General features: G+C 40.8%; 1 protein-coding gene across 1 annotated transcript in view; it reads left to right on the top strand.

Annotated features, from left to right (window-relative positions):
- The window catches only part of LOC126281240 (uncharacterized), a 34,198-nt gene extending 8,243 nt beyond the window's left edge, over positions 1-25,955 (top strand). Inside the window, exons 2-3 of the mRNA XM_049980020.1 lie at positions 22,926-23,046; positions 23,151-25,955. Coding sequence (XP_049835977.1) covers positions 22,926-23,046; positions 23,151-23,878 — 849 coding nt within the window. The 3' untranslated portion in view covers positions 23,879-25,955. The remainder of the gene's footprint in view (positions 1-22,925; positions 23,047-23,150) is intronic.
- Positions 25,956-27,617: the final 1,662 nt, after the last annotated feature.

Here is a 27,617-nt window from a genome sequence, read left to right as displayed (position 1 = left end):
GTATTTGATGTGGTTTACGAAATATATCCAGCGGTAATGTTAGGTGACTCACCCTGTATATAAGTTTTATCTGAAACTTCAGGTGATCTGTATAAGTTAATTGCGTTTATAGGTCAGCTGAAGTATGGGATTCAAATTTTACAGGTGTTGTTTCCTTTGCCTTTGCTACTACTAGTGTTCTGTTCTTGCGTAGGTAGTATTACTGGCGAAGGCGAAAAGACCTACATACCTAATATTTGTATCCCATACTCCAGTTGACCTATATAGGTCAAACGAAGAATAGGATGCTATTGCTAACGAAAACAAAAGTAATTGACATATGTAACACTGGTATCCTGTAGGCTTACCTCAGTTCAACTAGACAAAGGCGGAAAAAAGACACGCTTCGCTTGACCTATATAGGTCAACTGAAATATGGGATACAGGTTTTATTTTTTCTGATACTAATAGTATCGACTGAATATCATTATAGTCCTGCTAGCTACAATAAAAAAACCAGCTGCAGTAAAACTTTTATCCCATTCGTTAGTTGAGCTATACAGGTCAACTGAAGAATAGGATGCTAGTACTAGCGAATGGGAAATAATGACATTTATAACATGCGTATCGTATACTTTAGGACACTAGTGCTAGCAAAGGCAAAAAATAGCAACATACATAACATTTGTATGCTGTTCTTCAATTGACCGATATAGGTAAGTAACATCAATGTCGTATGTTGCTTTTTTCCTCTAGCTAGCACGATTATCTTGTACTTCAGTTGACCTGTATACATCAACTGAAGTATAGAATACAAATTTTACGTGTGTCGGTCTTTTCGCTTTCAGTAGTGGTAGTATAGGCTCAAAGAAATCGTAGTGATGCTAGTAGTAGGAGAGGGAAAAGAGCAACAACTGCAAAATTTATATTCAGTACTGCAGCTGACAAACTTATACTTAATGCAGAACAATATAATACGACGAAGAAATACATCAAAATAGACAAATGCAGTACAATGTAAAAATAAAAATCTTAACTTACCATACGCAAACTCATCTGCAAAAAAACAAAGCTCGCTTTGAAAGACGTCAAGAAAAATCACATACCCGTGTGCACGAAAAACACACAACAAAAAACACACATATGTGTCGGGTACACAACACTTCCATGAATATTCATCTAAATGGCTCTGTAGTACCGAAATGTATCATTTCGCCCTCCGTACAACAGATTTCATGGTTGATACTTCTGTATTACTGGTACAAGCCCTAGTTGATGAAGATCATAATTCAGTATTACGATTGTTGACAAGATGCTGAAAACCCCTAGTCCCCTAATCCCTATATAAAGGAAAACAGTCTGAAATAACTACAGAACCTCTGCAACATGATCTTCAATTAATTTCAGCAACACTTACATCATTTGATCAGGAACTACTTTAAAAACTACGTCACATTCTGAACCTGAAATTACAGCCCACAAAACCCATACCCCACCGCAGGTTCCCCCCGGTTGTACTTGTTTTGCCAGAATGACTCATTGATGTTAACAATAACATCTCTCCCTTCCCACTCAAAGGCCCGCTATACTTTGTACAGGGTGAAGTGAAATTCGTGCACTCGGGCTTTGCTGCGCGGCTCCTCACATTCCAACGATAAACAAATGTCTCACAAAATTTCATCCGGTGAGTACATCTGGCAGAAAAAGGACGTTAAAGAGTGGCAATATGGCAACACTGTAACCACATATATGGTAAAGACCTCTCTGCCAGCACATCTAAGTAGCGATGTACATTTGGTGCAGTGGATAGAGTTTTGCGTTAGCTTGCAGGAGGTCAATGGTTTGAGCCTCAGTTGAGGCATATGTTTTTTTTATTTGGTACTCCACGTGGCACAGTATCTGGCATCTTAATCATCAACAGCGATTGCAGCGAGTGCTCCAGAAAACATTTGCACTGACATACTACAGTCTTAGAAATCGAAGACTGGTCAGCTCTGAAAGAAGCCCTTTCCATGCCGTGGTCATGAATTTATTCGCACCACTTCATCTACTAGATGCGAAACCTTTTTTCTTTGTACCCTCCTCCAATGGTCCCATAGATTAGTACCAACTACTATTCTTGCCTCGTTCAGGTCCATTACATTTCGTTAGGGCCTTACATTATCAGTAGGACTGGCAACATGCTTTGCGAATAATGTCCAAACTCGGTTCTTATTAATATGTGTTATCAACATGGTCCCACTAATTATGCCTTTCAGCGTTGAGTCTGGTAACAGCATGCTGTTTAGTACGTATGTAAATGAATTATTATTATTATTATTATTATTATTATTATTATTATTATTATTATTATTATTATTCTATCAATGGGATTGTGGTAATATCACATCTTTATTACCGTTAGGGAAACAGTGTAATTCGAAACTGAACATTTCACAATTAGCAGTGTCGGGATGAATCATGCAGAACAATATCCGTAAGAGGGGTAATGTGTGTTGGGTGAGCAGGACTAACAGCTTGTTTATACTGTATGCACTGTCCACCAGACTGCGACTAGTTGCGAGCAGAGTAATGCGCCCGAGACAGACTCCAATGTACATGCATACACATAACGAATTTTCTCATCGTAATCCTCTAAACCAGTGTGGCAGATGTATGGCATACACATACGATGAATATGTGGATTTGCTTCTGGCCCTTGGTGCATCTGATAACCGGGCTGGTGTTGCCGCTCATGAATATGCTGCTAGATATTCTCGTTGACCCCAACCAGACAAAAATGTGTTTCATCATCTGGAGCTGTGGCTTCGGGAGTCAGGTTCTCTCCCTCCACCATGATGACTGGGTGTTTGTGTTGTCCTCATCATTTCATCATCATTCATGAAAGTGGCGAGATTGGACTGAGCAAAGGTTGGGAATTTGTATGGGTGCTGATAACCCCACAGTTGAGCACCCCACAAACCCATCATCATCCTTCCACCATCGCATGACAGAGGTCGTCCACGGACTTGCTGTAATCCGGCTACTGAGGAAGCTAGTCTGGAGGTCATGCACCAAGAACCTCAGCAAAGTGCAAGTAGCATAGCAAGGCACGGTTGTTAACGTGCTGCACGAGCATGGACTGCACCCCTATCATTATGCTTTCATGCAACACCTACATCCTGCAGATCGTCATCGGCAGATCAATTCTGTGAATGGTTCCAACAACAACAACAACAACAGCAGCAAACCAACGATAACTTCGTGAACACCGTAACGTGGTTGGATGAAGCGGTGTTCACTCTTGAGGGTGTCTTCAATATGCACAATGCTCACATTGATGTTGTGTCGACCTGCACATAATCAGCGACTGGGAATATCAAGTTCGCTTCGGTATCAGGTTTTTGGGCCCTACATGTTGCCTAACCAGTTGATTGCATGAAGGTATCATGCATTCCTCTCAAATTATCTGCCTGATGTGCTGGAAGATGTTTGATTACATGTTCAGCTGAGGATATGGTTCCAACATGATGGTGCACCTCCACACTCAAGAAGTAATGTGCAACAGTATTTAGGTAGAAATTTTCAGGGAAATGGCTCAGATGTGGAGGTCCAGTTGTATGGTCACCACATTCACCTGACCTATATCCCCTGGATTTCTTCCTGTGCGAACAGCTGAAGGAGCACATGTACTCTACTTTGCCAATGAGTGTGGAAGAATCGGTAGCGCTTGTTCATGCTGCTCTTGTTACTGTGGATGTAGCTCTGCTGCGTAGAGTCCAGATCTGTATGATTCGGCGGGTTGCGCAATGTTTGGACATGCAGGGAGATCACTTTGAGCATTTGTTGTTCTGAGGACAACATATTCTGTTCTGAAGAACATTATTGCTGTCACTTGTTGCTAATGCGTGATATCTGAGTGCTCATATTACATGTAGTATAAATGACAAGTAGATGTTGTGTTTTTGTAGTGTGCTATCTCTTTTAGTATCTGGAAATTGATATTGTTTTTGTAGTTATTCTGTCCTATTTGTTTCAACTATTTGTTTCTTATTTGTCTACCCAGTATTTGTTATGTTCAGTGTTACAAAATGTTGTAAATTTATGGTATATGTGACCTAAGAAACTATCTGTATAACAGTATAAATGTCAGAATGAAATCAGCAAATAAAAAAATGCACTCCAACCTAGGATTGAACCCTCGCCCTCCTGCATGCTAACCCAAAACTGCACCAAATGTACAGCACTACCAATACGTGCAGTCAGAGGTTGGTCCTTCCCCTCTCCCCCCTTCTCTTTTAAGTCAGCAGCAGCAGATTGTTCACAGGTGAGATGATGGTGATGACGATGATGATGATGTATAGGTCTACAGGAAAGTATTGTCATTGGACGACCATAAGGAATTGCATTAAGACTTTGAGAAAATTTCAACCTAATGTATTAAATGGCTGCTCTCTTTACATGGGGGTAAAAATGATAACGCCTTGAATGAAGAAAATGAATGCAGTAATACCTGATTAAAAGATTTTTGATGGACATCTTGAGCTTGTCACATTAACTATTTAAGATAATATGAAATGGTATGGTCACTTAAAATCAGTATGAAGAAAGGTGAATAGAACTTGTTGGAAGTTTCTGGGAAAATGCAGAGAATTTTTAAACTAACTTGCATAAAAGATGAACATTTCTTGAGTATATTTCCAGTTTTTGGAGTATCTACAATGACTTCATAGATGTGCTGCTAAGGTTGTAACAGGTCTGTATAGCCCATATGAAAGTTTAGCAGAAATGCTTTGGAAACTTGAACAAGAATGTTTGGAATAGGGCAGTGTAATTCTCACAAAGCCCTGTTGGGTGATATTACAGAACCTGTACAGTATTCAGTGAAGGCTGTGTGACCATTATGCTACCATCAACATATGTCTTGTGTAGGGATTATGCGAGTAAGACCAGAGATTAATGCATATACAGAGGTACATAAATAGTCAGTTTTCCTTTGTTCATACACAAATAGAATAGGAAAGAAAATCGATAATATTAGTGTGATATACCCTCCACCATGCACTGTACAGCAGTTTGTGGTGTATATTATGTAGATTTGATCATTTTCAGCAAAATGCACGATACTGGTAAGCACAGGAGCATGGATATTTTTGAAGTACAGCATCCTGTACAGCAAAAATCAAGCAGTACAATCACTTTAATGGGCTTAAGGTCTTGTTTTACAGCTTTGAAATAGTATGTTAATTTTTGAAACAAACCGGTGAATGTTCAGGTCCAGTGTCAGACTCATCAAACCTCTGCAGTTCTCATAAGTTAATGCTTGAGAGTTTGATGAATTGTGATCTAATGTAAACCTCAGACACCAAAGATGAAACACAATTTTTTCCCTGAGTTCACAGAATATAGAAAAACCTTTTTAGTGGCCAAACTTGTTACAGTGTATAGATCTTTTTATAGGCCAATGCCTTTTTGCCAGTATGAAAATTGAAATTGTCTCAGCACTTGTGGAAGAGTGCATTGTTTGTTGGAGACTTGACAACAGCTGAATATAATCAGAAGAGTGCTTGTAATCTACTCTCTCATTTGAACCAGGCTCTGCTGTTTGCTGTAACTCCTCAGCTTGAAAATCACTAGCAGATGCAGTTGACACGTATTGAGCTTTGTGACTGACTGACTTTACATTTAATGTAATCTGGTTTAGCACCCTAACAACACAGAGATCACAATTCTGATTTAGCTGTTGCCTCCTCGTGTATGTCAAGGAGTGGTTGTGTGTCATTCTGAGGCATCGGAACTCTCGGTAGTGGTCACTGTGCTGGACGACCCTTGCTATGGCTGGGTGGCCCCTCACCCGAGTGGATGGTATCAGGGCTGATGCTTGGTGCATGAACATATTGAGCTCCAAAAAAAACTGGCTGTTCTTCTATAGGTGCATGTTCAGGTGGTAACAGATCATTTAATGCTGCTTCTTATGATCCTGAGGCCTACCCTTACATGGCTATATGCATGGGAAGAGGGCCAGACTCCCAAACGTGAGGTGAAACACTTTCCCCGCTACCTGTTCTGCACTAGGCCTAATGGGGACACATTCACCACCACCAAGCCCCCTCCGAGGGTGGATTTGCGGCTTTATGTCAAATCCCTTTTTGCTCATTTGTGAGTCAACTATTTGTGGTGTGCTTCATTCTGCCTCTCACGGCAGGAATCTTATCATCCCCCGCTGTCTTTGTATATGCCGTACTAGGTAGACCCATGGTCTGCAATGAGCTGCTGTCCCTCTTCTGCTCCCCTTTGTAGTTGCGGAGCTTCCTTCATGGTGATCCATATTTTGCTGGACTGCCCCCACATTTTGACCCTTCACACTAAGTCAGTCCTCCCACCTTCCTTGTCCCAGGCATTAGCGGATGGCCCTCACACAGTTACATCTGTCCTCGGTTCTCTTCACAAAAGTGATTTGTTCTCAAAGGTTTAAGTTCTTGAATTTTCCTCTGGAATTGGAGTCCCTCAGTTAGTGTTGTTTATGGAGGCCTTATCATTGCTTCCTCCATTGGCCATTTTGTCCCTGCCTTTTGCTTTATATTTGGTCTGATCTTTTGTTCAGCTTTGTTTTCCCTGTTCTTGAGTCTTCTTCCCCTTGTGTTGTCCCAGTTGTCGTGATCATGTTATGCTGTGGCTACCAGAACGGTTAGATTGCATTACTGATGCCCCAACGCATGTAGCATTTCTGGGGCACCCCAGCTCTCTCTATTTCCCCCCACTCCCCTGCTGTTATGCTTTGGCTACCAGAACAGTTCGATTGAATTACTAATTCCCCAACGCATGTAGTGTTTCTGGGGCACCCCAGCTCTCTCCATTTCCCCCCACTCCCATGCTGCTGTTTCCTCTTCCTGCTGCTTCGACATTCCTTTTACATCTCTCTTTGCCCGTTTTCCCCTTCCTCTTGACTAGACTGTGCTGTTTTGTGTTGTTCCTCCCTTGGTTTCTATCACATTAGATCCTGGGATTGATGACCTCGTTGTTTGGTCCCCTCCCCACCAACCAACCAACCAACCAACCAATGAACCAACCATCTGGTCTGCGATTGATGAGCACATTCAGAAAAAGAGGTCCATAGTTTTATTCTATCTCCATCATTCATTAGATATTGTGGTGCAGTGAATACCGGTGTTGCTGGAAATTTTGCAGGAGATGTTGTCAGTGTGACTAGATTACAAATGTATCATCTACATAGTGAAAAAAAAGAATAAGGGCTTTTAGACTGTCAGTGCCAGGGCTTCTTCTTCAAGAAAACATATTGCCCATCACTGGTGTCCCATCACTACTGCATCTGTTTGTTCGTAGTAATTTCCACCAAGAGATGTTATTAGCCCAGTTGGAAGTTTTTGAGCTGCTGGATGAAACGTGCTGAATTCCACATGTGGTGCTGGCATTTGATCACAAATGGGTTTTGCCAATTAACATTTTGATGTGCCAGTGTGGCTAAACAGTTGGATAGTGTGGCATTCCTTCCTTATGGACTTAGGTTGCTCATGATGTCTAGCTGACACAGCTGCTTGTGGACAGATTTTTTTGACTGTCTCCTTATCTCGGAATGTGTGCTGGAGAAGCTTGATGATCTTCCTCTTCACTTGGTTGGTAAGATCTAATTCAGTTCTCATGTAGATGTTGTAGGTCGTACATTTTCTGGTCATGTACTTGACATGGTAGCAGGAGTGTATAATTCCCTTTGTCTCAGAATCTTTTGGAGCAGCTTAAGGACTCCCCTCTCTTTCTTGGAGGTATCTGGCTTTGGTGGAGCAGCCCTGGTAAGTGTACAGCATGTTTCACATCATATTTCCTCCACAGCATCCCATGGAAGACTAAGACCAACTTTGATCCACGCCACTCATAAATTCCGCTTTTGGTAGAGTCGTTGGTGCCAGTGCCCCATAGTACAAATAATGTAGCATTGTCAGTTATTTTCTTTGTATAATTGGTGACAGTTCTCAGAGGTTCTTCTTGTGATGCTTTAGCCGCAAGGCATTGATATTTAGCAGTTTGTCTGCCGGTGGCTGACCACCATGTCCTGTTGGCTTGAGACCAGCTGACTGCATCTATCCACTTACAAAAATGTGGGGAGAGAGTCGATGTCAACTACAGGTGCATCAAGAACAACTCATCGAATTTGTGTTGTGTGTACCAGACCATGCCTCCTGACCAGGGCAAAGCAGTTCTTCTGGCTGATCTGCTTCATGGCTGGAGTTCTGACCCGATGAATGACCTTCGCAAAAGTTTGTATGCTTTGGTCTGCTCGGCATCTCGGTGGCATGACAAGGGAAACTAAAAGGTGCTCCTTCCTTTCCGAAGCTTGTCAGGCTTCTTATTTTTGCTGTGCATTTCCTCAGGCACTTGAAATGTGATTTTAGGAAAATCGTGAACATTTCTCAGCTTTTCAGCAGTGTGGTGTCATCCAGAAGGTGCGATATTTCAGCAAGCCACTATGTAGCATTTATGATAACTGGTTGATTTGTGCTGTGTACCACCTTAATATCATACTCCCCTCCCAAAGCCTACAGCCCAACTGCCATTAGGCACAGACCTGCTGCAGTGGTTTCGTAAGTGTTGAGGATCAGATATGGGTCCCTCCCGGCAAGGTGACAATATGTCCTCATTTTCTTCTGTTGTAATGACAGGAGTGGATATCGACGTAGATTTCCCTGGTTCTTTGGTCATGCTCTATGCCGAGTCCCAGCCCTTGAAGCTGCTGTCTTTTATTTCATAGTCTGATCTGTAAAGCCTCATTGTGAATACAATCCCAGAAGATGATGGACTGTTGCAACAACACGGTGCCATTGTACCTCATGGCATGTCCGTGGGAGATGCAGTTCTCTGCCACATTAGTTATTTGTGGCATTTGTGTTCAGTGCATCTCACCTATTTCCATGATAGTTGGGCTACATATTTTTTTCCACACTGGTGAGGGATGTGGTAAACACAAGGTTTCCAGAATCTTAGGTCATCCTTAAGGTTCCAGTTAGGTTTTCGTCTTGGCTTGTGAGTGGAACACACACTGGATGTTGTGTCTCCAGAGTATTTTTACAATTTTTGCTGATATGTTCCCGACAAGGTCTGGGACTCAGCGTTGAGCCTGATTAAAGCACAGCGGCAGTCTACATAGAAACCCATTCCAATCATAACAGCTGAAGATGATGAAAATGCATTGTCACCATGTCGCAGAGACCTATGTCAGACACTGACTGCACTGCTACTAGGAACACTGAATTGACCCATGATGTTGCACTTCCCCTACCACCGCACCAGGATAGCACCATGAGTCAGCTGGCTGGAAGCTGTGGGAGGGGGCAAAGTATACAGGGTGTTACTAAAAGGTACAGCCAAACTTTCAGGAAACATTCCTCACACACAAAGAAAGAAAATATGTTATGTGGAAATGTGTCCAGAAACGCTTACTTTCCATGTTAGAGCTCATTTTATTACTTCTCTTCAAATCACATTAATCATGGAATGGAAACACACAGCAACAGAACGTACCAGCGTGACTTCAAACACTTTGTTACACGAAATGTTCAGAATGTCCTCCGTTAGTGAGGATACATGCATCCACCCTCTGTCGCATGGAATCTCTGATGCGCTGATGCAGCCCTGGAGAAAGGCATAATGTATCACAGCCGTCCACAATACGAGCACGAAGAACATGGGGCCCAATCAAGACATCACCAACAATGCCTGCCCAAACGTTCACAGAAAATCTGTGTGCTAATCCATACACCAAACGGGCATCTGCCAACTCCGCATTTGTAAACGGCAGCACCCAGCAGAAATTAATTGGTCATCAGGAATGCCTGAAGATGGCAAATAGTTGGCTTTCTGAAATAACGTGCCTTCTGGATGACACAGATTTGAAATTTTCTTATCCCACTGAAAGCAACACACATTTTTTTTAAATTTTTTTGCATTAAGAGACTGAGCAGAGGTCTTGACAAGACCTCCTGAACTCCATCAGTAAATCCACATCTGCAAGTAGTGTGTGGGGAAACCCTCAGAAGGACCTCAAGCTCAACCACCAATAGCAACTGTAAGAGTGCAGGGGTGACTTCTAACATCATTGAGGGATATTGCTCAGACAATGGCTCATTCATAAAAGACTATAACAGCCAATTCTAATCAAGATTCAGTTTTCTGCCATTGTAGGGAAAAACAGAGAGAGGTTAGCTTTGGTTGCTCTTCCACCAACATTGAGGAATGGAACAAGCCCTTCTCTCTATAGAAATTGGATTCTGCACTGTCAGTAGATTGTGATACTGTGCCTGGTCACGACACGGTAACATACAACATGTGGAAACAGTTGGAGTCGTGATTGAAGGAGGTTCTCCTTAACCTCTTTAATGAAATTTGGATGACTGGAGTTCATTGAGAGTTCATGGAAAGACTTATTTTAATACCAATTTTAAAACCAAGGAGGGATTGGATTAACCCCTGTAGTTATTGTAGCATTAGTTTCGCAAACTGCGTGGCAAAGACACTAAAGCTTAATGTCAACCAGCACCTAGTGTGTATTCTTAAAACCAGGTCCTTGTTAACTTGTAAGTCACTCCCAGTATAGGTCCAGGGGGTATCACTCTACACTGGATAACATGACAATGCCTGAAGCAGCAATTCAACAAGTTTTCTCTTAAGTGACATCTTCGATTTGAGAAAGGCCTACATTACGACCTGGGGGCATAATACTTTTTGCATCTCTCTCAGTGCGGGTTCTGTGGGCATATACCCATTTCCATATGGTCTTTCCTCTCAGACAGGTATTTTAGATACAAGGTTGGAAACACCCTGTCTGACCTTTTTAAGTAGGAGAATAAGATGATAAAAAGTTAGCTTGGTGAAATATTGTGCCTTCTGGAAGATGCCTCCTAGCTGTATACCAAAGATATGTTGAGATTTTCCTAAGCTGGGGAAATGTAAAATCACACTTTTTTTTTTACTATTAAAAACAGTCTTGATCATGATTTATTTATTAGGGTGACCACAGTAGTGGTCGAAACCGGTCACCTTAATAAATAAATCGTGATCAAGACTGTTTTTAATAGTAAATATTTGTAACTCATTGATCACTGCTACTCCCATAATGTATTCGAAAGTACACAATTTTTTATTCAATTGCATACTCTTTTTCATATTACCCGTGTTAACTGCAAGTCTTGTGTATTTTAGTGCCCATTTATTCAAGAAATAAAACCTGTGTATCATAAGCTGTTACAACTTTATTGCAGTACATCCAACATGTGATGGTCCCAGGGGAATGTGATTTTTTCCTGAAGTAACAGTTTATTTTGTTCATGTTAAGGAAGTCTCTGAAGTTAGTTCAGGTACATTGTGGATTTTAATACATAAAGGGGAAAAGGCAGATCATCATTTGCACGAAGTCTTCCAGATCTAGAAATTTGACAGGTGTATTTTTCAATTGTAGAGTATCAAATGGAATTTATCTCTTGTGATTTGCGAATAGTTGCTAAGCATCGTTAAAGGAGGTAAAGTAAGATCAGTTGAAGTCTTGTGTGCCCAGATATATGTGGGATGAGCTTAATGCTAAAGCAGTGCTTTCTATTTTGTCGGCTGTAAACTGCTATGTTGTACACTATAGCAAAGAGTATGCAAAATTAGCTTAAAATAATTAACAGCAATCTGCAAGTAATAAAGTTCATTGCAAAAATGTTTTAATTAAGAAATGTCACTCCGTGATTTGGTGATTTGGGGGGGGGGGGGGGGGTGAGGAATTGCACAACTTACTACTCAAATTGAAACATAAGCATAGTCTCCTGCAGATTTTGGTGAATCTGTAGGACATACAGACAAGACTGCCAAAGTTTTAGGTGAATTATGGTGAAATGAGGTCAGTTTGTTATGGCTTTGAACTCAAGACAAAATCAGGCAGAACTTCGATAGTTTAAAAGAAAGGTTACAGGGATAAAATCAAGTTTATTTTTCAAAAATTCAGTCTTGAGGCTCGTCAAACAGCTTAATTTCTTGTGCATTTCCAGCATGTTGGGCGCATGAGAAATATAATATGGATCTTTTTCTTTTGTAACAACTTAGCAGCTCCCTCAAAGCGTGCCTCTCACGCACAGTTTTATGTATAGTTTTAATCAAATATCATTTTTGAATGTCAGAACCAACACACACTATTTTGATTGCGCTTCTGATAATACTAAAGAAGAATCAAAGAGGTGGCATAATAGTTATGATATGTTCTAGCCAGCAGAACCACCCCCACTGAAATTTCAGCTGTTAATTATTAATTACAATAGAATGTTAAATATATAATTATGTAAATAAAATAGAAAGAAACTTCCACATGGGAAAAATATATTAAAAACAAAGATTCCAAGACTTACCAAGCGGGAAAGCGCCGGCAGACAGGCACAATGAACAAAACACACAAACACACACACAGAATTACTAGCTTTCGCAACCGATGGTTGCTTCTTCAGGAAGGAGAGGGAAAGACGAAAGGTTTTAAGGGAGAGGGTAAGGAGTCATTCCAATCACGGGAACGGAAAGACTTCGCTTAGGGGGAAAAAAAGGACAGGTGTACACTCGCGTGCGCGCCCGCGCGCTCGCTCACACACACACACACACACACACACACACACACACACACACACACACACACACACACACACACACACACACACATCACTAAACACTGTAATTTTTAAAATATTGAGTGTCAAGTAGACAAAAAATGGAGGATGATGTGGCTTTTCTGTCATCTTATTACAATTCAGTACACTAATAACCCTAATAGTAAGCACCTGTTAAACAGGTTTTTTTTTTTTTTTTGTTGTTGCCCGCATATTTCATTCAAGGCATGGTAGGTTTGTGCATGCATTTAGTACTGAAAGTAGTCCATTATTTTTGCAGCAAATTTTCATTGAATTAGTTCAATCCACCGACCTCAAAACTATGAATCCAAAAGTGATAAAAGGGCAGATTTTACAAATGATGTACTAACCAAAAGTTCACTATTGGAGCTTCCTAAACCAATTACATAAAGAGATAAAGTAACTTCATTTTTGGAGAAATGTTGAGTGCCATTTGGAGCTTAATTTGAAGCATTTCATCTTTGGAAAATGTTTACCTAATAACTGGTTTCTAAATATTCTTTTTGCCTACACAGGTAGGGTAACTCTGATCATGTTTTTTTTTTTTAAGTGTATGCAATTTATTCTACACTTTTATTGTATGTGATTACTTCTTGTACAGTTTGTGCCCCACATTTTTGGCTGATTTAAATACATGGTACTCCTTGGTGGAATACAAATAATTTAAAGAGAAAAGGTGATAACTCACTGAATAGTTGAGATGCTGAGTTGTTGATAGGCACATAAATGAGAAAGTATTTCATTAGCTTTCAGACAAACCCTTTTCAGAGCTGTGGAGTACATATACATACACAGTAACACCTAAATGGCTTCCATTGTTCATGCTAATTACATTCTGCCAGCATAGTGGTTTGACGGGAGGAGGGGATGTGTCAAGTAAAGGGGATAAGAAGGATAATGTCTTGAAGAGTGACAGGGAAGGTTGGGGAAAAGTGGACGAGGGCTGTGAGGGAGAGGCAGCACAGGATAGGAATGTAGGCACTGTGGGGCCTTGCTGGCTTCAGGTGCAGGGCAATGCTTGCAACAGGCATGGCATTTGATACAGCACAGGTACCCCCTGGACCATGGTAAATGGTGAGCACCTCATGGAGCTTAGCACTCAATTGCTGGGTATCATTTCATTGCACCGTGGGGCTGGTAGGCGGTACTACTCAGATTGTGAGTTTGGTCAAAACACCTATCAAAAAAACCTCAGTCTGAAGGTGTGCTACATGCTGATGAGTCACTTGGCTGTTGAGGCAGAACAGTTGTTGACAGGCAATCTCTGAGGAGGAACTTGCTGCACCTCAGTTGCATAAGGCTTGTTCAGACAGGCAGGGCACTGTCTAAGTAGACTCTTATTTCCCTAGCTGTTCGTGGGACCAAGGTGGAACCCACGAACTTAAGCTTATCAACTTTCAGCATGATGGGTGTACTGTCTTGTCACACCAATTCATTCAAACGAATGATAGAGGCTAGTCATCCTGATGATCAAATTGTATTTAGTAATTGCACTCGGGGAGTTATAAATCAGAATGTGTTTGTTGTGATCAGTAGGAAGGAGAAGACATTCGAAGAAGTTTCCCCCTTCTGTATTCAAAAGGCTAGGTTTCTTGTACTTTAAAGTGTATTAAGAGCTTAAGCAATGGTTCTTTTTGGTTGAGACTAACAGGGCACAGCAGGTGGAACTTTGTAGGAAGTTACCAAAATTGGGGGACGATTACATAATTGTTGAGTTGTGTAATTCCTTCAACTCAGGCAAGGGTGTGGTCATGTGCCATGGTATTATGGACTTAGACATCACAGAACTCATACGAGAATGAGCATCACAGGGGGTAGTGAATATAGATCAAAGGAGACGAACAAATACTGGACAACTTGAGAAGACCACCATCTTCATTATGACCTTCAGTTATCCAATGCTGTCTGAACACATCATGGCAGGGTTTCTACGACCTAGGGTTAGGCTTTATCTACCTAACACTTTGCAGTGCTACAGATGCCAGCATGTTGGCCATACATGCTGATGTGTGGAGGTGAAGCGACCAGTGGGAAATGTGGAAAGGCACCCATGAAGCCTGCCTGTCTCCAGCAGTCCGCATAAACTGCTCTGGGAGCCACCCAATCTGGAGTCATAACTGCCCTTTCTATTCTGAGGGATGCAAAATTCAGGAAATAAGTGACCAAGCGAATCCCCTACAAAGAAGCCCAAAAGGAATCTAAGGTGAGAAGATCCTGTTTTTAGGCACAACAAAAAGACTGTCATAATTAAAGCTTTGTCATTAAGGCCTTCATCAACAAAACACGCACTTGCACACATTCATGCAAACAAAACTCGCACACGACTGCAGTCTCGTGCGACTTGACGAAGGCCTTAATGGTCGAAAGCTTTAATTGAGAGAGTCTTTTTGTTGTGCCTATCTGCGACTCAAAACCCTGTTTTTGCTGCTTTTATGCTTCATTGGTTTAGGAACCTGTTCTCAAAATAGACATCTCGGCACAAATGCCATCCAGTGTACCATTATTCACCATCAGCACCTGTACATGCCAATGAGTAAAGACATAGCAATCCAGGCAGCTACAACAGAAGAGACCACTAACATATTCGCAGTGAACATCGAGAAGACACCCCCCCCCCCCCCCCCTTCCCCGAAAGCAGAGTGCCTCTCGCCCCCCTTTCACCATCATCATCAAAAGGAAAGGGTACAGGGAATTGGTCACGCTATTCAGATCGAAAGCTGTTTCATGCACCATCAGATGGCTTTCTGCCACATCTGACTGACTGATGATGAGGACATCATGGCCTTTAAAATCTCATGACTGGATCCAGGCAGCCCCGCCACGCCCCCTCATTCTACAAGTGCCTCACCACCACGGTACAAGGATAAGGAATATCAAACATACACTCCTTAAATGGCTCCTTTACTCCAGTGGAATATGAATGGTTACAGGACGTACCTGATAGAACTGAAGCTACTCATACAAGAGCCTCATTTTAAACAGACTGATGAACCTGTATTGATGTACTTCCACAGAAAAGACGACCTTACTATTGATAGGGCGAAAGGTGGAGTTGCAGTGTTCATCAAGAGCTCCTCACCTATGCCCGTAATTACTCCACTAATAAGCGATTGCTGTTTGGTTAGTGGCCCACATTCTGTAACAGTGTGCTCTTTGTATTTGCCGCCCCATGAGCTTGTTGATAGTGAGACCCTCACATATCTTCTTCATGAACTACACCACCACTTTCTCCTTTTAGGAGACTTTAGTACACACAGTGCACTGCGGGAATCTTAAAAGCATTTGCCTCACAGGTAGGATTTTGAGAATCTGACACAAACTGCAGACATAATATTTATGAACATGGGTTAACGTAAGCTTTTTAGCACCACTATAGGTTTGTCTACGGCCATAGTCCTCTCCTCCTACTCGCTTACCCTCACAGACACTGCCTCATAATGATAGAGACCAGTTTCCAAGATGGTTGTTCAAAAAAGGCTAACTGGATGCTTTACAGGCAGTGAGCTGTTTTTAAGCAGCATGAAAATCTCCAGGACTGGGTAGATCACATCACAGCCATGATCCACTGCACTACTGATGCATCCATCTCAAAATCCAAGGGAACACCTCGAAGGCAGCCTGTGCCTTGGTAGAAAAATGAATATCATTCTGTAATCAGAGACATGAGGGCAGCTATATGAAGATTCAATTAGTGCCCTACAGATGCTGATCTTGCAATCTTTTGAATGGCAAGGACAAAGGTAAGGAGAACAATTTGAGAGTAAGCAGAGCTCTTTGCAAGAGCTCCTGAAGTCCGTCAGATCCACATCTGCAAGCAAAGTGTGAGAAGCCATCAGAAGATCTTGAGGCAGAACTCAATAATGCTAATAGCAGCTGTACGAGAAAAGGTCTCTCTCCTATTATTGCCAAGAGACATTGCTTGGTCAATGACTCAATCATAGAATATCATTATGGCTGCTTCTCGTCAGGATCCAGCTTTCCTTCATTATTGGGAGGCACAAGGGAAGGTTAATTTTGATTTCCATTCCACCAACATCGAAGAATACAACAAGCCTTTCTCTATGTCATACAATTGGATTCTGCACTGTCAGTAGCTTATGGTGATGCGCTCGTTGATGACCTGATAATATACAGCATGTTGAAACAGCTGGACTCGCTGTCGAAGGAGGTTTTAAATTAAATGGATGACTGAAAACTTCCCAGTTCATGGAAAAAATCAACTTTAATCCCAATTTTAAAAGTGGGAAAGGATCAGATTAACCTCTATAGTTAGGTCTCTACTAACTTGTAAGTCGCTCCCATTGTGGGGTACCGCTCTACAGTCGATAACCTGACCCTGCTCGAAGCAGCAATTCAACAAGCTTTCCTCTGTGACACATTATCAGTGTGTTGTTTGATTTGGAAAAGGCCTACAATGCTGCCTGGAGGTATAATATTTTGTTGCGGCTCTATCAGTGAGGTTTGGTGGACGTCCACCCACTTTCATATGATCCTTCTTCTTGGACAGGTGTTTTAGATACAAGGTTGGAAATGCCCTGTCTGACCATTTTAAGCAGGAGAATGGTGTCCTTCAAGGGACACAAGTGTCGTGGCATTTGCCCTCTTCCAGCCTTGCAACAGCTACTCAGCAACTGAACTTTGATGACCAGGCAGCTGGAGGAATGGCCGAGCAGCACAGGCTCTAAATTTGCTTTTGAGAAAACGGTTTTTGTTGCTTTTAATTGCTCGCGCTCTTTTTAATTAACTTTTTTTTTATCTAGAGCAAACTGTTCTGACTTAAGGAAATGGTTGGGTATCTGGGCTGACTTCTGACAACAGTTTAACATAGCTGCCACACCATAAATGACTGAAGACAAGATGCCTCAAGGCTTTGGACATCCTCAAATGCATTAATCACAGGTTTTTGAAGAGCTGACAGGACACATCTGCTCTAACACTATAAAGCCTTCATGTGACTCTGGCTTTAATATGGATGCCAGGTTTATGGATCTGCAAGGCCTTTGTACCTCAGAAGCTGGACGTCATTCACTGTGAAGGTATTAGGCTGTCATCAGAGGTTTATAGCACGAGTCCAGTCACTAGCCTGTGTGCAGAGGCTGGTGGGCCTCCACTGTATTTGATGTCTCCCATATGAGACCTGAATGTCAAGCACACAGGACCTTGTCTGTTACAAAATTGCCATCTCCATTACCCAACTGCCACTGGAATGTTTATTCTGTAACTGTCTGCAGTCAACAAGGCCATTTGGAATCTGTGCAAGGGAGAGCCTTGGATTCCTACAGTGGAGGGTCCAGAGCCAGGTGCAGTAAGCGATTTCTCTGGCTTCTAAAGTAGCCCAGATTACTTTTGAAATTAACTGCATACCGTAAGGATTGTACCCAAGACTATATATTTAAATTTAAGGAGATTGTAAATCGCCTCTCGGGTTTTATTAATATTTACAGAGATGGATCTAAGCAAGGGGGTTTTATCAGTTGCTCCATTGTGCTCCCTAACAATGTCCTCAGGATAGGGCATCCAGAGCAGTTCCACATTTATTTTGCAGAATCATTTGCTATCCTGTGGACACTGGAACAGATAAGATATCTAGGTGACAAGAAATTTCTCATCTGCTCAGAATCCCAAAGTGCCCTTTTTGCTGTTGGTCAGATGTATGCTGCAGATTGGATGGTGCAAGAAGTGCAGGACGCTCACCTTCTCTTGAAAAGGCAGAAAATGAGAAATAATAAGTTGTGTTCAATGAAACCTACATGCGACCTTGGCTTACTTTCTTCCGACCATGAAAAGCTGAAGAAGTAGCCCTTACAAAGTTTAGTGGGTCATTGCCCATGTGCACATGGCTTTCTCTCACATCAAGAGGAGCCACCAGTGTGTCACATATGTTTATTACAGCTGTCGATATAACACATTTGAATTATGTTTTACATAATGACCTAAGGACAGAGGTGGAAGTGTTGTGGTCTTCAAAAATAGTAGTTGAGTACATCCCTCTTACCTCAGGCAGACTGTTAATAATAGCCATAATAACAGTAATTAAGTGGGAATTATACTTGTAGGAAGAATGGATGTAAAGGAGAATTGTGTGGATAGTAAATCAATGAACATTAGGGCAATGTCAGTCATTATTGAATCGCATTTTGTTGTGACATGTAGTGTGTGAATATGTATGTGTCATTAGGATGGTGTGCAATAGTTAATGTCTGAATTTTGTCATGTTGAGATTAATTATTATTAATTTGTGAAACAGAAGACATTTATGTTAAAACTCAGCAGTGAGTTTTACAACAATGGAACCTAAACTTAGCCGGCCGGTGTGGCAGTGCAGTTCTAGGCACTTCACTCTGGAACTGCGTGACCGCTACGGTCGCAGGTTCGAATCCTGCCTCGGGTATGGATGTGTGTGATGTCCTTAGGTTAGTTAGGTTTAAGTAGTTCTACATTCTAGAGGACTGATGACCACAGATGTTTAGTCCCGTAGTGCTCAGAGCCATTTGAACCATTTTGAACCTAAACTTAGCCCAGTATTAGCGGACAGTCTTATAATATTTTTGTAACATCTCCCTTTCCAAGCAGATATTTATTATCCATTAGCCACAGCCATAAACAAAATTGAAGCTGCTTTTTCTATTCCAGTCTACAATTTTGACAAAATATAACTTGAGTGTTATAGGCGAAGGAAGGATCCAAGTGGTACAATCTTTGAAGTGAAGTGGTCACCAAAATAGAGGATGTTGTGCTCAGTAGCATGTTCCAATACAAAGTGTCTTTGCTCTCAGCCACAATTTGGCAGTGGCCATTTGTTTGGATGGATGGATAGTTGGTGGTCATTCACACAAAAAATGTTATGCCAAAATTACAACAGAGCTGGTATATGATATGGAACACTTTTGTCCCCAGTTACAATTTGTTTCAGTACATAAGGATCCTCATCAACAGTGGAGATGTAACTGGACCTGACCTTTTCCATACTGACACCAACTTCCAATGCAAGTGTTATGATGGTAATTTGTCTTTGACTGGCAGCAGTTTCCTTGCTTTATTTTCACATACTGATCCACTCGAGAAACATAGGACATCGGTCATGCAGTTTATCCTGAAAGGATTCTCTTCCATTTTTTAAACACTGAAGACAAGCAGAACAATTGCATAGAACAAAGACGATAATCTCCCCAAACATCTTACAAGTCTTTGTAAATTTCTGACATCATTTTTCCTAATTTACAGTAAAATTTTATCATAGCCCTTTGACTCATGACTCTGACCAAACAGTGGAAAATCCTGAAAAGGCAGTGTGGTTTCAGTTGACTGAGCCTGCAGTCGTGTGTGTGAGTTGCATTTGGGTGTGTATGTGTATGTGTGTCTTGTTGATGAAGGCCTTAAAGGCCAAAAGCTTTAATTGCAAGAGTCTTTTTGTTGTGCCTATCTGTGACTCAGCATCTCTTCTATATATTGACCCAAGACTCTGTATGTTGGGCCACTGCTATTTGCACTGTGTTACTTTGACAGCAGTTGAGAGTGTATCGACTGATTCATCAACATGATTGAAGCCCTATGTGTTCATCACAATGGTAACCACATTTGGCATGTATCTTGAAAATATTCCTGGGAAAAAATCAGTCTCATTACTTATTTATCACACTATCTACAGGGTGTCTGTGCTAGAGGTGTACAAAACACATGTTTATATTTCAGTACTATTAAGGTTTATAACTTTATTTGTCCAACATCCTGCCTGGAAAACATCTGTAGGCATCTCTGGAACTGCGTAGTTTGCCAGCATAGGGAGATGGGTGTGCCCTGTTACTGGCAAGCATTCACCACATGACTCAGTGCTGTATATGAAACGTTGAGAATCACACCTTGGAGTGTGTCTCTATAAATTGCGTATTTACTCAACAACATAAAATGTCAAGTTCTTTCATTATAAGGATTTGTTTGTGTATACCCCTAGCCTGGACATCCCGTATGTATGTTCAGTCTTAATTTGTCCCTTAATGTCTTGACTGTTTTAGTTAGTTTTGTTTAAAGTGTGTAATAATAGTTGTAGTATAATAATAATAATAATACAGTTATTGCAGCCAAATAGGTGCACAAGCTCAAAATATGATTGAAATAATATAAGAAAATAGACATTTTACAGATCATGGTTTGCATAGTCACTTATTGGCTGTTTCCTTTTAAAGCAGAATCCTATATGGTAATGTTTCCTTTTAAAGCAGAATCCTATATGGTAACATTGGCATATTCAGTTAAACAGTTTATACTCATACTTTGTGTTTAGTTCATGGTGTGTTGGTATTGTAGATAAGGTGATGGAAACTGTGGGCTACCATTCTGGTGATCATTTGTCTCAACTCGAAGCTTTCTTTAGTCCATGTTCGGTCAGTCTTGGCTCCTGTGCCATAAAATTCTGTAAGTGTGTCTTCCTTTTTCTCTTGCAGTGTGCATAAAAGGCTTTCCAAAGCACTTGTGTTTGGTAGCATCAGATCTGTCCATAGGTCTTCAGTGTGGAAGAATTGCCTCACTAGCAAGTATACTAGTCTGGGTTGTGTAGTTTTGGACACTCCAAATGCTTTCTTTGTGTATGTTGCCTTTACTCTTCCTAGTGGTTTTAGGTTTTTCGCTGTGAGATGTGATCTGATGATTTTTATGTCTTACGATAATATTTGTAAGATTTTTGCTCTGAATAGTGCTATTACTGTCTCCAGGCTGAGGGATCTGATATGTTCTGTTTTGTGAGTGGCCATTATTGCTTACATTGTCTTCTCTGTTACAGGTTTTGTAAAATATTTTGTGCTTTTTTTGTTTAGTGATGCTGACATATTTGAAGTCTGCTACAATCTTTAGTTTTCTCTGCTGTATGAAGATCTCTGCCGATGCAGGTGCTTTTCCCCCATTTCTGTTTTTGTCACATTTATTGTTTCCTGTTGCTTTCTAATATATTTTGAGCCTATTACAATGCCATCTGTAAAGGCATAAGAGCTTAAACCCCCCTCTTTGAGGTATTCTTATAATTTCTTCTACTGCAAGGGTAAACAGCAATGGACTTGTGGGTCTCCCCTTGTGTCTTATTCGAGGAACACCTCTCCACTGTCCCAGAAAAAAAGCGGAAAGTGAAAGTTCCTGACAGTAATCTCTGTTTCACCAGAATTCAGCATTATTTGCCAGTTCTGTGCGAGTCCTTTCTTTGATTGCCTTTTTATTTAGGAATTGTTTTATTGGGTCTGGTATTGTCTCGGGTTACGCAGAACCAAGCCCTCTTATCTGCGGCTTGTAGGATTCTCTCTCTTGGTCTAGCGTATGTCAGTGACTCGTGTGTCTAGCCGGTCATTTCTCTCTTCTGCAGATTACTGTCATCCATTGTTCTTTGTTTACTTTTATTTCTGTTTCTTGATTTTGTGTCATATCTGTTTTTGCAAGTGTTTGAGCTTCATTCATTATGTGAAACACATTTTTTGTTACTTGCTCTGTGTTGGGTCTTTGGTGTGGTTTTGGTACCTTTCATCATGTACTTTCAATTTCATCCTTTACAAAACTTATTACACTGATTGTGGAAGCCTCCATCATAAGGCTTAACTTCTGCATGGTTTTTCTGTCATTTTCTCGTATAATATTGTGTTGTGATCCGAATGCTGTTTGCGAGAGTTATCAGTTGAGCCACTAGAGCTCAGTGTGTGATAGATGCTACTAGCAGTTTAATTTTCTTGCATTGGGTCAACAGATGACACTTGTTCCTCAATGCCACTGTCTTCTCCCTCTGTGTAGGAGTTGTTATAATGAAAGCTTGGATCTCTTTCTTGGGGTACTCTCCTGTTTCCACGATATTTATCAGACCGTATAGAGTAGATTGAGTATGTTTGTCTCTCACGTCTGCAATCTTCAAGAGCATAATAAACATGTTTAACAAAGTTCTGCAGTTACTTTTTAAGTAAATAATTGTTTCTAAACAGGAACATTGGCACAATCAATGTATTCCTCCAAATTTTTGACACACACACACACACACACACACACACACACACACAGAGAGAGAGAGAGAGAGAGAGAGAGAGAGAGAGAGAGAGAGAGAGAGAGAGAGAGAGAGAGAGAGAGAATTTAAAGCCAAAATATCACCTCTTACCAGCTGTTAGTTAATTGTGTTAGTTAATTCTACATACCTTGCACTATGTAACTTCTGTATGACCACAGTCTTCCTTACATAAATGTGCTCCCAAGGTCACCCTCCCATCTGCTTACATTAACATCTAGTTGTTTAGTGGTTTCCTTGTTGAAATGCTTGCTTGATCTCTTTTCTTTGTTTTTAAGGTGGCATGCACAGAATGCAATGATTTTAAATGCCGTTTCATGCGAGACTTAAGAAGCCATCTAGAATGTCAGCATGGAATTAAGATTGAAAGAGAAGAAATGGAGTTTGATTCCATGGAACGTAAGGAAACAGTAATATATCACTTTTCAAAAGAATGTATCAATTCTGAGCTGTTGCTGTCAATGCTGAGTTGTTGCTGCCAATAAAATAATATTTTTTTCCAGAGTTCCTTCAGTGGAAAGAAAAGATGGAAGGTGAAAAAAGAGTTTCATTCATAAAGCAACGTGGTGGCACACTAAACACGCAGAAGTCTAAAATTTATTATTTATGCCACCGTTCAGGAAATTTCAAAACAGTGGGTTTGGGGCAAAGGTTGGCTGGTCCCTCGGTCAAAATTGGTCGCACATGTCCTGCCTCTTTGATAGCGACGAAGATGCCATCAGGCAAAGTCAGTGTCCAGTTCTATGCCACACACACAGGCCACAGCTTCTCTATGGGTTCTCTGCATCTCACTCCTACCGACAGAGCAATGGTTGCTGACTTAATTGCAAGTGGTCTATCAGATGCTGAAATTTTAAAGAAAATAAGAGATAGTGCACATGAAAGCAGCTTAAAAAGGGTACACATGTTAAAAAGGAAAGACATTTATAATATCAAAAAACAATATAAATTGAACATCGCTTCAGATAAGAATGTAGCAGTTAATGTGAAACAGGAGTCATCGGTTGTCAACACTGATAACTTGCAAGCTGCAGCACAGGACAGGTGTGAGCTGTTAAAAGAAATGATGGCAAGTGTTGATGATGAAAATATTAGTCAGTATATCGAGTCATTGGACAGACTAATAGAGGAAGCCAGTGTAACTGTTGCATCACAGGAAGAGGACTCTATTGGCAGACAAGAATATATTGATCCTAAACATGGCCATGTAATGGCAATCATTTATATTTAATGCTTTTGCTGAAATGTTAATAGTACATGTATTTGAAAGGAAGTTTTAAATTTTTTTCCTTCCCTTTCTATGCCCAGCCAGTTGTCAACACGAATTCAATTTGATACTGTCACCAAAATATTTAAAAACATAGAAACACAACATTCACAGTGTCTGTATTCAGTTTTCCTGATTATGTTCATTTAAGTTATTATTTAGTAACTCACTAGGCATGCAAAACAAGAGAGAAGTTTACTTTCAGCAGTTGTCTTGTGTACTGAAGTTTAGAACTTAATGTGTTTCTTTGCATAATGTGGCTTTAACATTTATATTTGCTCTAAGCTGATGCAGATACCTTATCAAACCAGTTTGTGCTCCCTGTTACAGAGTGTCAGTGCATCTTAAGCATAGCCTATCATAAATAAATGAATGTTCATAGAAAGGCTATCTTTTGTGAAGTTATTACACCATATTGACTTTCTGGCTGGTCCTGGAGTGCTTCGCCGGGTATCACTTCTTACCCGAGTACTGGTTACTTTCCACATTGTACAGACTGGTTTGAAACATCATGGCGAAACGTGAGGAATGGATTCCTCTCATAACAACATGAAAAACAGGATATGTCAACATGGGTGTAGAAGTAGTTACAGAGTTATTCAAGCATTTTACTGTTACACAGTGCACACAGACAAGTGCTGCTTCCTGGAAGAAAATTTCGACGCCAGTTACAAGTGTTACACAATTAATACAATTGTGGATCGGTGTGATATGGGCCTGAACAATCTTCAGCACGTGCAGATGAAGTACACTGATTGCCAGTTAAATAAGTGGTTCTTGGCATATCCATTGTTAGTAACTGTGGTGTGCAATCAGCTTTGAAATGATCCATAAGTACTAGGAACATTAAATGTGTCCATGATTATTAGCAAAGATTTGTGTCGGGTGGTGCCTGTGCCTATGGTTTGCAGTCTGGAAATGTACACCAACTAAAAGTTTGCGACCATGCATTCTATATACAGTTTGGTGGACGGCAGTGCATTGGAGGCATGTTGCTTGTACCAGAAACGCTACCCATTTTGCAGATTACCAGACCGAAAGACATTTGAAGGAATTCATTGCTTTCTCTGTGAATACGAGAGTTCACACATCCTTCTGGGAGCTGTGGGCCGGCCAGGACGTGCAACACAAGAGGACGAGAAAGATCTACTCAAAGCTGTGGAGGAAAGTCCTTGAATCAGCACAAGGCAGTTTGACTCACAGAGGAATGTGCCAAATGTGGTGATCTGGAGACAGTTACGTAAAAATGTCTGTATTCATACCATCTACAGTGTGTCTAAGCTTTGTCTCCTGTGGATTATCGTCTTAAGAGTAACATTCTGCCAGTGGTTCCTGCCGCATTTTGTTATGATGCGGAACTTTGCAGCTGTTGTCTCTTCAAAAGGGACGGAACCCAGAATTTGTATAACCAGCATGTGTGGGCAGACACAAATCCCCAGGCAGCTATCCAGTTGTCTCATTATCAGAGGTTCTCCATTAACATCTGGGCCATCACTGTTGGTGATTGCTTGTTGAGACCATATGTTCTTCCCGGGAGACTTATAGAACAGAACTACAAAGATTCCTCGCTTACTGCATTGCCTGAGTACTTAGAATACATGCCATTTGTTGCATCCCATTGATGACTGTATTTCATGCCCAATGATGCTCTAACACATTTGTTTGTCTGCCTGGAGGCACCTGAATGCACATTTTCCTGATCATGTGATAGGTAGAGGTGGATCAGTTGCTTGGCCAACTCCTTCACCTAACTTAAAACACCTGGACTTTCATCTGTACAGACACACATTTTCTTGTGCATTGGACCATTGTTGTGGATGAACCTACTCTCTATTGCATGCACTTGACAGTGTTTCCTTCAGTACGAACAATACCAGGAATTTTTTATTGTGTGTGGAATTCAATGAAGTGGCTGTATTCCATCAGGAAGAGGTCACTTTGAACATTTCCTGTGATAAGTAACCAGAATGTAGCACCTGTAATTACAGATGTACAGTGCATTTTGTAGGAACCGAAGATCGAATAAATCTGTAACTATGCATTTCCGGACCCATGTTTCAAATAACTCTATATAATATCACTGAAGTCCAGTGCCTGTGTGATGAAACTGAATTCACTATTTTCCTTTAGAATTTACACCTGAAGTAACAATTTTCGACACACTCCTTTTCAAAAACTGGAACGTTAATGCCTTTTGATTTAGAAAAGAATTGTATCTGCCTTTACCAAAAATGATATTTTAAAATCTCTTATGAAGCAGAAGCACAGAGAACACACTTTGAAAAAATAATTTAAAGTGTTTAATAAGATCATTAATATAATTTATCAACTTTAAACAATTACAGCTTATGAATGTTGCAGATGACCCTAGGCAGCTATAAGTTTGGTAATGCTATATTATGCACTTACTTCAGGAAGGTGATTTTCTTCCAAGCTGTGAAACAGCATAGGTATCTTTAAATTTTTGGTTTCCCTACACATAAATACTTTCAACATTAATACAGCTCATGACAAAAGTTAATAGGAGTAGAAGTATATGAGATATTGGTCAATTCATTACTAAAGCCCAGGGTAAGTTAATAACGTTGTATGTTAAATAATCAGTTCACAAATTAGACTTTGTCAGCACTGTGTTACAATTTTAAATAAACCTAGGTAAGGCTTGATCTTGCCTGTTACGTTGAAGTGTGGAACAACTAACACCAATTCTTTGGGTTCTACAGATGTCTCTCTCATGTTGTTTTTGCCTCCAGGTGTCTTTATGTGGAGCAAATCTGTCAGAAACCTGTACACATCCATCCAAGGCTATAACTATTGGAACTGAAATAGGGTTAATAATCCAGCCCATTGCTCACATACAGACTCTTGTTTTGTAATAACTGCTAATTTGCCACATACAGGCACTGCTGGATACTGTATGCATGCACACCAGTCGTAGTGCAGTATCATAATAGAGGTTCCTCAAGGACAGTGTTCAATATTTATAAAATGACTGCCTATCCAGGATGTGATAACAAATGTTGAAAGTTTTGCGCTCATTTCGTACACAGATTTTGTACGGTAGTATCGTAAATTGTAGAAACCTGGCTGTTGCCAAAATAGTGGGTCATTTCTTCCTGTTAACATGAAATGTCAGACGAGTCAAAGTATGAGGGATATCTGGAAACAAGGGCTACAAGGCCCATAGCTCTACCAGGGAATAGTTTTTTAAAGTTGTTACCACAGTTGAGTATGGTTGCACACACTGAAACAAATGTGTGGCAACATTCATCAGGAGCGTCTCAACTCTCTTGTTGTTGTTGTTGTTGTTGTTGTGGTCTTCAGTCCTGAGACTGGTTTGATGCAGCTTTCCATGCTACTTTATCCTGTGCAAGCTTCTTCATCTCCCAGTATCTACTGCAACCTACATCCTTCTGAATCTGCTTAGTGTATTCATCTCTTGGTCTCCCTCTACGATTTGTACCCTCCACACTGCCCTCCAATACTAAATTGGTGATCCCTTGGTGCCTCAGAACATGTCCTACCAACTGATCCCTTCTTCTGGTCAAGTTGGTCCACAAACTTCTCTTCTCCCCAATCCTATTCATTACTTCCTCATTAGTTATGTGATCTACCCATCTAATCTTCAGCATTCTTCTGTAGCACCACATTTCGAAAGCTTCTATTCTCTTCTTGTCCAAACTATTTATCGTCCATGTTTCAC

Source organism: Schistocerca gregaria, chromosome 1, assembly GCF_023897955.1.
Source record: "Schistocerca gregaria isolate iqSchGreg1 chromosome 1, iqSchGreg1.2, whole genome shotgun sequence".
Classification (NCBI taxonomy): domain Eukaryota; kingdom Metazoa; phylum Arthropoda; class Insecta; order Orthoptera; family Acrididae; genus Schistocerca; species Schistocerca gregaria.
Note: the sequence above shows the minus strand (reverse complement) of the source record. Positions and strands in the feature narration are given on the sequence as shown.